The sequence below is a fragment of the Podarcis erhardii genome (assembly GCF_964252035.2).
Source record: "Podarcis erhardii genome assembly, chromosome: Z".
Classification (NCBI taxonomy): domain Eukaryota; kingdom Metazoa; phylum Chordata; class Lepidosauria; order Squamata; family Lacertidae; genus Podarcis; species Podarcis erhardii.
The window spans coordinates 37,483,490-37,497,319 of NC_138504.1; the positions used below are offsets into that span (position 1 = coordinate 37,483,490).

The window sequence follows — 13,830 nt, forward strand, 5'->3', positions numbered from 1 at the left end:
TGATGGGAGTTGTAGTCTTGTGTCATCTGGACTGGCAACAGGTTGGTGATGCTTGAGTTTAATACTTCTCCCTGAGGCTGCCCACCCAGGTTCACAACTGGAGGGTTCACTGTAAGGTGCCTTAAGGTGTTCTGCATTGGTTTGGTCCCTGCAACTCAGCTATGTCATGTTAGTCCTTTAACTTGCCCCTCAACATATGAGAAATTCTGCCACTGTCCAGACACCTTCAAGAAGCGAGTAAGCAAGAACACCTTCTTCGTCCTGGTCCGAGTTGTGGATGAGCTGTGGTGAGCGAGTTTTTTCTCACTTTCTAATCACAGTTGCATGGATTTGAAATGCCAATCATTGCACCACATGGAAGAGATTTATCCTCACTCCCTTTGCAAGGTTACCCAGGGCAATGGACAGAAGTCCCTACAGTTCGTGCTGATGAGAAACTACTGCAACCCAATCACCACTACTGCTGGTCTTTATGTATTTTTCAAAGCATTAAACATGCATTAAGACAATAGAAAAGTTATTAGATCTGCACCATTTAGCTGCTTCACAGCACAGATTTTGGGGCAGATGATAAGAGCAGCTGCTTTCCTAAGTGGCACCATGCTTCATAACAGATGCAGAAAACAGAACTTTTTCTGCTGTGATCATGAGGACTAGCAGCTGGTTTTTGTGCCTTTTTAAAAATAAGCGAAAACTCACATCATCAGAATGAAGAGTTTTCATTAAATATGACCATGGCAGGAGCCGGCCTAGAGATTGTCACCAGCTCTGCTCCTGGATCTGATGTTGGGGGTGAGGGGAAGTATTTTTGCTCTTTATTGAAAGCAAGTCAGCCTCTGATATATATTTTTTCCTTCAATTTCCCCCCCCAAAAGTCTGCCTCTGATATTGGCTGTAAATTCAGGACCTTGTGCTTGTATTTTACCTCCTCTCTTTCCCTCGCGTGCCATGTCTTTTTAGACAGCTTTTTGGGGTAAAAAGCACTGGTTATAAATGGTGTGGGTGAGTGCAGCACATGTACATATATACTGGCTGAAGGGGACTTGCCCTGGGTTTCTCACACATTTTCTTTCTCAGTTTGGTGGAGCTGACGGAGGAGATCCTCAAGCTGCTCATGGACCTTGTGTTCCGCTTGGTCTGCAATGGGGAGCTCAGCCTTGCCAGAGTCCTGCGCAAAAACATCCTTGACAAAGTGGATCAGAAGAAAATGCTGCGATACACCAACTCGATCAAACCTCTTGCAGCTCGATGGGTGGCAGCCAGGTGAGATGGTGCTGTTTTTGGTCTCTGACCTCAAAAGTAGGGGGGAACCCAATCCCAAGCCAAGGATCCCAAAGTCTTTGTGAAGTATATTTGCTCAAATTTCTTTTGCAAAACGTCTGGCACTTGCAAGGTTCAAATTGTTTTAATTCATATATAATTTCTTGCAAGTATTCAGTGCCAAAGTAGAATGCAATACTTGCAGTTCATTGGAGTGAATTGTACCACACTTGACGTGCTTCTTGGTGCCCACATTATTGTGTATGATTTCTTTTCCTCACTACTCTGGAGTACTTTTAGGTCAACAGGAAAGCAGTCCCATTGAGTGGGAACCTGCTAAAAAAGTTCAGGAAGCTGGCGGCAGCACCTATATATTTATCCTATCTTACTAGTTTCTGAGATGTCACCATACATGTGCAAACCTCCCTCTGCAACTAAAATGAATTGAAACTTGGGGAGGCTTAAAAAGGAAGAGCAAACTAAGACACTCCAGAGTTTCTGTATCACCTTTTTCATTCTTTCCTTGTCCAGACCAGGGACCCTCCACGATTTCCACAGCCATGAGATAGCAGAACAACTGACCCTCCTGGATGCAGAGCTCTTTTATAAAATTGAGGTATTCCAAACAACATGTCAGAGCTAGCCTGTATTATTGTAGAAGAAGCACCTAAACCGTACTTAGAGGGAGAACAGCCACTGTCCCACAAGAAATACATTTTGTGAAGAGGTGAAAGGCTCCTGTTAGCCCAAAGCGCCACTCATAGGTGGCTGCCTGCTAACTCCACAGTTTTCTGGTTCCTGGGGTCACATTCGCACTTAAAACATTTAAAACACATGGCTTCTCCCGAAGAATTCTGGGCACTGTTGTTTGTTAAGGGTGCTGGGAATTATAGCTCTGAAAGGGCTAAGCTACTGTTTCCAAGAATGCTTTGGGGAATCAGAAGACTGTTAACATGGGATAGATGTGCTTTAAATATATGGTGCAGATGTGATGTGTGCTGGCCTCCCTCCCAAACAACTTTTCCAGGGCAGGATGCAGCTTTTTAATATACACACACACACAGTTTTCTTTTTTAAATATATTATTTTCTTCTTCTTCTTCTTCTTCTTCTTCTTCTTCTTCTTCTTCTTCTTCTTCTTCTTCCCCATACCAAACTATTGCAAAAGTAATATTGATTAAAGTATTAATATAAATTAGCCTTCCTCTCACCTTGAGCTGGATTTCAGATTCAGATTCAGATTCCATTTCTTTAAAGCATACGTCCTATTCTACATATAGAATTAAGAATCTTCCACTTAACATAACATGCAGTCTACTGTAAAATACAGTACTAATGTTCCCTTTGCAGCATTCATTGTTGTTGTTCCTATAACCTGTCATCAAAACCATTGACTCCATGAATTGGATTTGCATTTCATTTTTCTTCATTCATCTATCCATTCTTCAACTGATCCTTTTTTTACCTTTGAAAGACCAAACCATTTTATGTATAGTTGGAACTGTCCTACTAGATTCCTGAATATTTATAAAACAAGTAAGCAGTTGCACACATAGACATTTTGACAGTGCAGCTTGGGCAGCTCTCAGTGTCAAGGGGAAGCCCTCCCTTCCCTGGACGTATCTGTGTTTTCAGTGGCAAAAGGGACAATTCACTTTTGTCACTTTTGTCACCTTTTTTTTTTTCCTTTGCAGATCCCTGAAGTTCTGCTTTGGGCAAAAGAGCAGAATGAAGAGAAAAGCCCCAACTTGACACAATTCACCGAGCACTTTAATAACATGTCCTACTGGTAAGAAAGACAAAAGAGCAACAAATCTTACTTCCTGTCTGGTTTCGGAGTTGCAAATTTTGTTGGGAGGGGAAGCTGCATTGATGACAAGAGGGTGTGTGTATTTTGAGGGATCACAGGAAGGGCTGCGGTTCTGAGCAATGCACAAAGGAAGTCCCTGGTTTGTGGCTCACATTTTTTGACAAGAGGCAGGCTTTGGAGGTCTAAGAGGTTCATTTTTATTCAGAGTAGCGCCATGAAGTGTTGTTTATCTGTTTACTACAGTTCACCTTTCTGAATGCAAGGTCGCCTACACAGTTCTTCCTCTCCTTTCTATATTTTATCTTCACAACAGTCCTGTGAGGTAGGCTAGTGACTGGCCAACATTCCAGCATTCTGACCACTACACCAAGCCATGCTAGATGTGATCTCCAGGCAAAACATCCTCCTCCCCATGAAATCGAATCCGGCTTATTCATACCCTCCCACCATAGCACTTTGCATCTTCCCACACCTGTATTAATTTGAGAGAAAGAACATAGCTCTGGTGGTGGAGCCTGCACTTTGCACATAGATGATCTTATGTTTGATCCCCAGCGTCTTCAGATAGGGAAAGAGTTCTGTCTGAAATCCTGTCCTGGAGGGTCACTGCCAATTAGTGTAGACTAGCCATCACCAGTTAGGTGCCCTATAGATGCCTTGGACTACATCTCCCATCAGCCCCTGCTGCCTGGGGCTGATGGGAGTTGTAGTTCAAAACAGCTGGAGGGCCCCAGGCTGATGTTCATATCTCAGCTACAGAGTGTCTGCTTTACATGCAAAAGAATCCAGGTTCAGTCGACAGTATCTGAAGGTATGGGAAAGTCCCTCTTCTGAAACCCAAGAGAGCGGCTGCCAGCCAGTGTAGACAATACTTCTTTTCTTTTTGAATAAATTTTATTAAAATTTGGAAAAAAGGAATACAAAAATTAATATCAAATATTTTTTTATCAAAGCTAATCTAAATAAAAACACAGGCCAGGAAAGAAGAACAAGAAAGGGACAGGAAGGTAGAGAAAGCTTACAGGAAAAAGGAAAAAAGAAAGAAGGGAACAGGAAAAAGAATTTATGATTCTTCATTTGATTCTTCATATAATGTTGAGCCCTTCCCTTAGAAATTGCCTTTTCCCCTCTCACCAATCAACCCGCCTTTTGAGTTAGCACAATCTACTAGTCCTCAGGAAAGGTTGCTAGGGACGACATAGCCTTCCTCATCCTGCCAGGTTTTGGGGTGGTGGTGGGAAATAGGACAAGGCTGACATTGGGATCCCTGCTAGGAAAAATGTAATGCACTGACTCACAAACATCAAGAAATGTGTTCCACTGTCTGCTGTTCTGAAAGTGAGTGCTGCAGATTAGTTCCTGTGTGTAGGAGGTGCACATGTTTCTTGGTCATTGAGAAAGAGAGAGGAAAGCTTTTTGCGCAAGAGAGCAATCATTTTAAACAATAAACAAAACACCAAAAACAAACAGTAAACAAAACAACCAAATTTAACAATTTCCACATAGAATCATAAGAGCCAAAAAATTAACAGCAACACCAGCAACAATCCCATCCCCAACAAACACCCTAAATGGCACCACAGCCCAAGATTCTGTTCCACAGCCTCAGCTTTTGTAGCTGGAGACAGTCAGGACGCTGCCCTCCCAGGCCAGGTGGAAAAAGGCCTGCAAGGCAGTGGGCAGGTCTTCCAGGACTACCAGCCAAGATGAATCAGGAAGCCAACATTACTGGTGCTTCAGCCAGCGCTTAGCAGCTCAGCAGGGATTCCTGGATCAGAAACCTGCTTGAACTGTTTAATCCTGATGGCTGCGTTGTTGCATCTCTCCCAATCTGCAAACTCACAGGGTCCGCTCAATAATTATGCAGCAGGAGAAAGCCCAGGACCGAGAGAGGTTGCTCCTGAAGTTTATAAAGATCATGAAGGTAAGTCCTGCAAAGGGTTGCTATTACCACCACCACCATCATTGTGAGTGCCCAGAGACTTGGAGGTTTGAACCTCAGTGATGTCACAGCCTAAGGCTGAAGCCCGATCTAGGGATACACCTGTGTGGGTCAGACTGGAGATGCTTTGCGAATTTTGGCAGGTCCAAATTCCAAAGCAGACTCACCTGGATCCACAGTTCCAGGACTAAGGTGTTACCAGATTCCAGGAAGTTCTACATCTGCCCACAGCCCAACCCTTTGCCCTGACAAGTGGCCTTTCATTTCATTTTGTTTCATGTGTTTATACCCCACCTTTCCTCCAAGGAGCATGCGTGGTTTGCCCCCTCCCCATTTTATCCCCACAATAACATTGTGAGGAGAACCTTGTAGTTGGCTAAGCAGCAGAGTGACTGCCCCAAGGCCACCCAGTGAGCTTCCTGCCCAAGTGGGGATTTGAATCCTTGTCTCTCCAAGGCCCAAGCCCAGCATTCTAACTACTATGCCACACTGCCACCTTCTCCCCCCACCCCAGAACACCTTGGAACACCTCCAACCCTTCGTCCTCTTTTTTCCGTTTTGCTCCAGCACTTACGAAAGCTCAACAACTTCAACTCCTACTTGGCTATACTCTCTGCCCTGGATTCAGCACCCATCCGGAGGCTCGAGTGGCAGAAACAAACCTCAGAGGTCGGTTTTTTAATATATATCTTTTCAAAAATGTTTTCGTCCTATGTTTCCAAAAGTTAAAAGTCCAGCACTAGAAAGAACAAAGAGCAAGCATGGCTGCCTTTGTTTCCTCTTGACTAGTTAGTTAGCATAAAACTACAATCCTTTCTGTCCAAGTTAATGCACTTCCTAAAATAAGCAACTTTGCTATTTTTACTCTACTAATATTTCTCTGTGTGGGATTGCAAAAGGTAAAGTCAGCTGTCTAGCCAAATTCAGAAGCCACACTCTGCATACCACAGAGGAGCTCACTCCCGCTTTGCTCTTCCCTGGTACTTTTAGCTCAGTCTTTGCTCCTTGAAGCAGATGAAGATGTTTTGTATGAACAAAACCTTCCAGATGTTGTTAGACTCCTCCACCACCCCATCAGGCCTAGCCAGCCAGGGATGACAGAAGCTGTAGCCCAACCACATCTGGAGGGTACTGCATTGGCTAACATGTACACCTTGCCTTAAAGGCAGTGCTTTTCAAAGGAACCACTCAATGCCTTCTGCTGCCAGTTGTCAACTCGTTTTGGGCTTGTTTGTTTTTTTGGTAAATAGCTTATAATATTTTCAACAGTGACGGTACATAAAAAATGACAACAGGAGCATAGCAAAAGAGAAGAGCAAAACGGAAAAAGAAAGAAGGGAGAAAGAAGGAGTGAGGTGGGGGAAGAAGGGAGGAAACCATAATTAAAAAAAACCAAATTAAGCAATTTCCCTGTTCCTGCCATCCACATTATAAAACAACAAACCAAACATTAAACATTTGGATCACCACAATTTCAGCATACATGAAAGAGAAGAACACCGCATATTACAGTCAGGTGTAATTCCAAATATTCCAAGCTTGAGCAGACAGTTGTGAAGAGAAAGTTTCACTCGCTGTGTAAGAAATGAAAGAGTGCACACCATTTGAAAAGAGTCTGGTGCTGATAATCCTCCTTGTCAATATTTTGGAATGTGCGTGATTTCTCCTGTATAATCTCACTATTCCATAAAAGGTGGTATCTCTTGTCTAGTGCAAGTTCTTGAGTTTCTTTCCAGTGGATTGCAGTAACAAGACGGGCTGCCACCAGTCATCAGCTGCTGATGGGAAACACTGCGTAGTAAAGTGTGTGCCCTTAAGTTTTTCACCACAACCATGAGAGCTAATAGCCACTTGCTTTCTTGTTGCTGTTTGTCCGGAATGAGGTTCTTGAGGTGCTAGATTCTTCTGTGTCCCATAGCAGAATACAGAGAGGTGCATCTTTTGCCTCTGACCCACCTGGATTTGTGGAGCATCCAAATGTGTTCAGTCTCTCAGACAATTCATGCTGTGTCTTCATGTTTTGTGTCTCCTGCCAGGGTCTGGCTGAGTATTGCACTCTGATTGACAGTTCTTCCTCCTTCCGGGCATACCGAGCTGCCCTCTCAGAGGTGGAGCCGCCTTGCATACCTTACTTGTGAGTAGCTCACACAGACAAACATTCTCTGGGGTTTCACTGCTGGCTGCAAGGGGAGTCTTGCAATCCATCTGGTCCACCTCACCTGCTGCTCAGTTTGGGGAAGTCCAGAGGAAGGTCATCACCAACAGATGGCTGGCCGAATCTCTCACAGCAAATGAGAGACCACTATCCCTCCAGGTCAGGAGCAGAGATCCCATCAGACTGAGTAAGCATGGCCAGGGATCATGGGTGTTGTAGTTCAGCAACATCCAGAGGGCCAAAGGCTCCCCACGCCTGCTTTAGGTCAACAGTTCCCTTTTAAAACTGCTCTTCCCATCAAAACATTTCTCCTGGTGTTCACCAGGAATCTATCCTCCTGTAACTGAAGTCCTGCCCTCTGGGTCGGACCCAGAGATATTAATAGACCTATGTGAACACACTTGTCATTTCAAACCATAGCAGAAGGCCTTCATCTTCCACTTCTACATCTCTTTCTCTCCAGAGGTCTCATACTGCAAGACTTGACCTTTGTCCACTTGGGGAATCCGGACTACATTGATGGCAAAGTCAACTTCTCCAAGCGCTGGCAGCAGTTCAACATCCTGGACAGCATGAGGTGCTTCCAGCAAGTGTAAGTGGTACCCACTTCTCTCTTGCATTGTGCACACCTATGAACACTTGAGGACTAGGAGCATGCGATGTGTGACTATAGCAGAGAGCAAGAAACTTGTCTAGACTGGCATTTTATAAAAGGGTGGGGGGTGGAGAGTTACACTTCACTTCACTGTCCACTCGATTAAAGCCAGAAACTATTAGCCACAACTTTGCTGCTGGTCACCAACAGCCATTTTCAGGCAAAAGCCATGGAGACAGGGAGAGAGATTGGACAAATCAGACAGCAGGAGAGTTTTTCTTTTGTCTCTTTGCTGGTTGACTGCAGCCATTTAAGGAAGAAGCCATGGTGGGAGGGGGGAGAGAGAGATCATGGATTAGAAATGTTCCCATAAGAATCAATGGAAATCATGGACTTGTTATGCAAGCACTTGTCTAACAATTTTCAGGAAATGCATTGTGCTGGTAAGCAGGACCTGCATGTATATTGGAAGACAGGAAATACCTCTTGATGTGTGGGGGCACCACGTTCCCCATGCACCGGGCTGCTTGTTGTGTTGTGGACATTTACGGGATTATGTCTATAGTAGCTTTGTAACGGATACCACTGGGCAGGCAGAGAACCAACCAGCTTTTTATTTTAGCCTAACCATTTGGAGACAATTACTGCACCCTCAGAAGCAGCCAAGGAAGATAGTGAAGGAGGGGAATTAGGTGAATCTGTCCAATTTATACAGACCACAGTATCTGACTTCTCTTAGCACAGGATTTTGGATGCTTGGCTTGCAGAATTTTTATGTTCTGGTTATATCAGTGAGCCTTGCCTTTTGGGGTGGGAAGGCAGTGAATTGAACATTGCATTCTTTTGGCTTCCAGCTAGGGGGCAGTCCTGAATAAAGCGGCACTTTCTGTTATAAAACATCTCTCTCTCTCTCTCTCTCTTTCTCTCTTTCTCTCTCTCCCTCTCTCATTGCTTCAGGCATTACGACATCAAACGGAATGATGACATCATCTCATTTTTCAATGACTTCAGCGACCACCTGGCGGAGGAGGCCTTGTGGGAACTTTCGCTCAAAATCAAGCCTCGAAACATCACAAGGCGGAAGACAGACAGGGAGGAGAAAACCTAGACGGGAAGCTAATGAAGGCCATGGGCAAAAGGATCGCTGGGCGCCTGCACAGACGGCAGCTATGAGACTTGGACCTGTGACCGGGCCATATCCCCCCACCTCCTCCCCTCCTGGGCCCAGCCCAGGGGTTGAGTTGTCTCAGCGGCATCTGTGGGCTTCCTTCCCATCAGGCCGCAGGGGAGAGTCACCAAAGCAGTGTCCTGCTCTCCTTCCTCAGTGCCATAGATGAGCTTTTCTGCCTGAAAAAGGGAGCACACAGGAAAAGGGGTCAGGGTTTGTTTGTTTTTTAGTGCCAGAGTGTTCCCACTTTTGCCAAATCTGAACTTTTTTTTTCTTGCGCTCCTCGCACTGCAACACGACGAGAGGGAAGTGAAGTTGCTGCATCTTGCGTTGAGCCATGTATTGACGTGCCCATGGTCTCGCCCAATGGGCATTTAGCATGTGTGAGGGATGAAAAATGGGTTGCCATCAAGGTCATAACCGAGGAGAACCATTTTTCACAATACTTCCCCACCCACAGACACTAGGAGGAAAAGGAAAAAGGAAAAAAGAGTGAAGTAACATTCTACCCTTGCAAAGTCTTACATGTTTACAGGGATATTTAATCAATCAAATGGCCCCCATCACCAATGTGGAAAAGGAACAAGATGGGCAGCTGCCCTCTGGACAATATGTCCACCACTGACACCGCTTCTCCAAATTCACCTGGATCTTCCCCAAACTCACCTGGATCTTCTCCAAATTCACCTAGATCTTCTCCAAATTCACCTGGATCTTCCCCAAACTCACCTGGATCTTCTCCAAATTCACCTAGATCTTCTCCAAATTCGCCTAGATCTTCTCCAAATTCACCTGGATCTTCCCCAAACTCACCTGGATCTTCTCCAAATTCACCTGGATCTTCCCCAAACTCACCTGGATCTTCTCCAAATTCACCTAGATCTTCTCCAAATTCACCTGGATCTTCCCCAAACTCACCTGGATCTTCTCCAAATTCACCTGGATCTTCCCCAAACTCACCTGGATCTTCTCCAAATTCACCTAGATCTTCTCCAAATTCGCCTAGATCTTCTCCAAATTCACCTGGATCTTCCCCAAACTCACCTGGATCTTCTCCAAATTCACCTAGATCTTCTCCAAATTCACCTAGATCTTCCCCAAATTCACCTAGATCTTCTCCAAATTCACCTGGATCTTCCCCAAGTTCACCTGGAATCTCTTTACTCTTATTTGACTCAGGAAATCTGGAATTGTTGAGGTTCTGTGACATCCACCCCCTTGTACTCGCTATGGGGGCCCTTATTGTAGCGATGGTACTAGCTGTTAATGCAGTAAACATGTAGAAAATGAGACCGTCTGTAAATACGAACCTCTAGGCAACATCATCAGTTTCCTTTCCTTTTTCTTTGGATGCATGACTGAGTGGCCCGTGGGGGTTTTTAAGAAGAAACTTCAAAGTGCTAAGCAACGCGTAAAGGAAAACAAAGCAAACAAAATACTTGGCTGTCTGGAAGCATCAGGCTGAGATGGGGGTGGTGTCAAAAATCAAAGTGAGAACTTGGGGTGGGGGGGAACATCTATGAGGAGCTGTTGCGCCATCTAGTTGGAGCAAAACGGTTGAAAAGCTGCCTCAAATTAAGTGGGTTGGAGAGACCTGCATCAGAACACTCTTTTGCATCTTCCATTTATTTCATTGATGCTTCTGTAGAAGAACTTCCCAATGGATTTCTCTTCCCCAAATGAGTCATATCTGTCCATCTCAATCTGCTAACCACTGTGGCACCTGAAATCAACCAGTCCAGCGTCTTCACCTTACATAAAACAGCTTCCAGGTCACACTGGGTTCTTGGTCTGAGCAACAAGCAAGCATCTCCTTGGCTACAGGTCACCTTCATAGGAGCTGCGGCTGATATGGGGGCCAGCTCAGAGATAATGATCCTGGTTTAATGAGTGTTGTGCCCCCTTCTCACTCCTGTGCCTTTGACCCTTCCATCATGGTTATTTTAGACCAGAGTTTCTTGTTGCAGCTGAAATATTACCGTGGTCAGGATTTAATTCTGGTTTTTTACATCAAATTTGGAGCCCAAGGATTAAATTACAACATTTTGGAGTCAACAGGAAGCTTTGGGTTTTGAAGCAGGCGTGGGGAACTTTGGGGTCTCCTGATGTTCCTGAAGACAGTTCTCATCAGCTCCAGCAAGCGTGGCCAGGGATGAGGGGAACTGTAATTCAGCAACATCTGCAGGGCCAAAAGTTCCCCAAGCCTAGTTTAAAGAAACCACAATGCACTGCTGGTTTAGCAAATTAGGATTGTTAAATCCAAACCAGCTCACGTTCTCTCTTTTTTAATATAATATAAGGGGGCCTAAACAGAGCAGTTTTTTTTTTCTTGATGCCAAATAATCTTGAAAGCAATTTGTTGAAAGTTGGGCTCAAGACGTGGACTCCTGACTTGCCTGCCGAGGATTTGGGAATGACTTTTGCTTTTCAGTTTGTTAACTGTAGCCAATGGCTTTGTTATCTATTGAGGCAGAGGCTTCTATCTCTTTCCTTGTCCTGTGAATAAAATTGGGAGGAGGAAATCCACTGGGTAGAAGCAGACTACTCACCTGGCCCCAACCTTCTCTGCAGAATCTTCCAGTGTAATACTGTGCAGCTCATCTTACTTTATTTTGTTTTATTAATTTAAAGGGTGTTTTGCAGCAAGCAATATGTTGCCGTTTATACCCTTGTGTGTGTCTTTCATTTCAACTTGCCACAGATGGGCATGCGTGGGTGAACCTCCTGTGCAAGTTGCCAGGGACATCAGGAGGTCTGGGGTTGGAGTGAGAAGAGTTTGGTGAAGGACTCCCCCCTGAGAAAATATTGGATGTTTTTTTATTTGCCCTCAGTCTTGCAGCTAAGGCGGACCTAAAAAGGTCCTTACATTTCTACCGCCTTTGGAGAGGTTCTGGCCCTCACCAGAATCTGCAGCTTTCATACCCTGGCAGCTTCAGAATGATACTATTAGTCACCTAATTGCACTTCACATTGGGGAGCGAAGGGTTAGGTGAGCCTCTGCCCCTGTGTCTTGGTTCATGAGTAAGTGGATAGAGCCAGGAACGCCCCACCGGTTGTAGTCTAGCCTGCTAGAGGTTGTCAGTCCACAATTCCCATCCGCCCCTGTAGCCAGCTTGGGGTTACATGGTGGTGGTGGGTAATGGGATTTGTAGACCAAAGGCTTCCAGACTTTCCTCTAACCCTTGCTCCGTTCAGAATTGGGTGGGCGGGTAGACAGGTGAGAGTTTTAAATGATTGTTAACCCCAGGCATTGGAGCTTTTTAAAGAAAAATATGTGCTGGAATTTGAACCCATAAAAATTGCATTTACTGCAAAAAAATACCCAGCTTCAGAATCCGACTGTTGGTTTGTGTTAATTTCAGCACTATTTACTGTGGTGCTCTCACAGTCATTCCCTTGGCAGGGATGGGGTTTTACTTAAATTGGGGTGGGGGCGAAGGCATTGGGGGCAAAGGGAGGAAGCGGTGGTGGGGGTTTTTTCCAGTTCAAGTTGTGACTCTGTGCTTCAAAAAAGATGAGGCATTCCTTGCATTTTCAAGCTTGCTGAAAAATTTCCTTGACTTTGCTGTTCTGCCAACCAGCCTCCCTCGGTCTGATGGTGTATATTTATGGTTTACCCCACCCACCCTGAATCCTGATTGTAAAAATGTCCAAACCTGTTACTTTTTTATATATTAAAGAGAAAGGGGCGAGGGAGACACTCAAACAAGTGACAATAAATGTGGTTAAAGAACCCGGCCTTGAATATCATCCTATTTTACAGTGCATGCCTTGGTCAGCCAAGATTAAAGTGACAATCAAATCCAGTTTCTCCCATTGGTCTGGTTTCCTGCTTGTCTACCATGTCTCTCTTCCTGGTTCCTGTTGGTTGGCCTGTTTGGGCCATTCGCCTGGTGGGAGATGGGGGGAAGGTGGGGCGATCCACAGTGGGAAATCCCACACCAGAGAACCAGGTGGTAGGCAAATTACCATGGCCAGCTTCAGAATCAAGATGTCCCTGAGTAAAGTTTGAGGGCTGTAGCTCACTGGTGTAAGCATCTGCTTTGCAAGCAGAAGGTCCTAAATTCAATCCCCAACAGCTTCAAACAGGACTGGGATAAGTCCCCCTGCCTAAAACCCCAGAGAGCCACTGCCAGTCAGTGTAGACTATATTGCTCTGGGTGGACCAATAGTTTGCTTCAGGATAAGGCCAGCTTTCCAGGTCCCTACTTAAAACCAGCTCTTCAGGACCACAGAGACTAGAATATTACTTCATCTTTGAAAGTAGACCACAACTAAGTGGTATTGTGCATGTTTTTCATGCAGAAGGTCCCAGGTCCAACCTCTGGCATCTCCAGGATGGAATGGAAGAGACCCCCTGCCTGAAAGCCTCTCCCAGATATTGTAGACAGTATTGAACTGGATGGCCCAATGAGTCTGATTTGGGGTCCTAAAGTTCCTTCCGGTCTGAGCCATCGTTAGGCATCTGCATGGTGGTGACAGCAACACTGCCCCCCAGTGATGTACGGGAGCTGATTTTTAAATTTCCCCCAGTGCCCATGGGCACCCAGTATAGCGCTACTGTGGCATTCTGCAGTATTTAAATGGTGACTCACAGCACAAACGAGCCAGAGGCTGGTGGACCCTCCTAGGGTCTTAGAGTTTTGCAGCCCTACCTGGAGATGCTGGGAATAGATGCTGGGACCTTCCGCTTGCAAGGCAGGTGCTCTACCAGAGAGCTACGGTTCTTCAAAGAAGGTCATCCCATGTTGGGGTGGAAGCCATTCCCTTTGTGGAGGCAAAAATGTGCCCAGACATTTTTATCAAAAACAGAGCTACTTTTCTGTTTGGCCAAAGGCCAAAGGATCTTGACACAAGAATACCAGACCCTGCTTTACACAAGGATACAATATGAGACAAAT

The 13,830-nt window shown here is 45.2% G+C and overlaps 2 protein-coding genes across 10 annotated transcripts in view; one reads left to right on the forward strand and one right to left on the reverse strand.

Moving 5' to 3' along the window:
* The window catches only part of RAPGEF1 (Rap guanine nucleotide exchange factor 1), a 112,129-nt gene extending 99,394 nt beyond the window's left edge, over positions 1 to 12,735 (forward strand). For 7 of the 8 annotated variants that reach the window (XM_081846923.1, XM_081846921.1, XM_081846922.1 and 4 more), the window contains 9 exons: positions 195 to 287; positions 1,078 to 1,263; positions 1,792 to 1,876; positions 2,954 to 3,048; positions 4,915 to 4,993; positions 5,579 to 5,680; positions 7,048 to 7,145; positions 7,630 to 7,758; positions 8,719 to 12,735. In XM_081846923.1, coding sequence (XP_081703049.1) covers positions 195 to 287; positions 1,078 to 1,263; positions 1,792 to 1,876; positions 2,954 to 3,048; positions 4,915 to 4,993; positions 5,579 to 5,680; positions 7,048 to 7,145; positions 7,630 to 7,758; positions 8,719 to 8,869 — 1,018 coding nt within the window. In that variant the 3' untranslated portion in view covers positions 8,870 to 12,735. Of the gene's footprint in view, positions 1 to 194; positions 288 to 1,077; positions 1,264 to 1,791; positions 1,877 to 2,953; positions 3,049 to 4,914; positions 4,994 to 5,578; positions 5,681 to 7,047; positions 7,146 to 7,629; positions 7,759 to 8,718 lie in introns of those variants that run through there. The other variant, XR_014152517.1, reaches the window with a different exon arrangement.
* On the reverse strand, positions 9,471 to 10,208 carry LOC309333568 (uncharacterized protein; the record flags this gene model as incomplete). 2 transcript variants are annotated; one of them, XM_081847278.1, is made up of 2 exons in its annotated part: positions 9,471 to 9,679; positions 9,743 to 10,208. In XM_081847278.1, the coding sequence occupies 2 exons, from the start codon at positions 10,206 to 10,208 to the stop codon at positions 9,471 to 9,473; spliced, it is 675 nt and encodes a 224-aa protein (XP_081703404.1). The 2 variants fall into 2 exon arrangements, with proteins under 2 accessions (XP_081703404.1, XP_081703403.1); XM_081847277.1 differs by having other exon boundaries at positions 9,471 to 9,700.
* Positions 12,736 to 13,830: the final 1,095 nt, after the last annotated feature.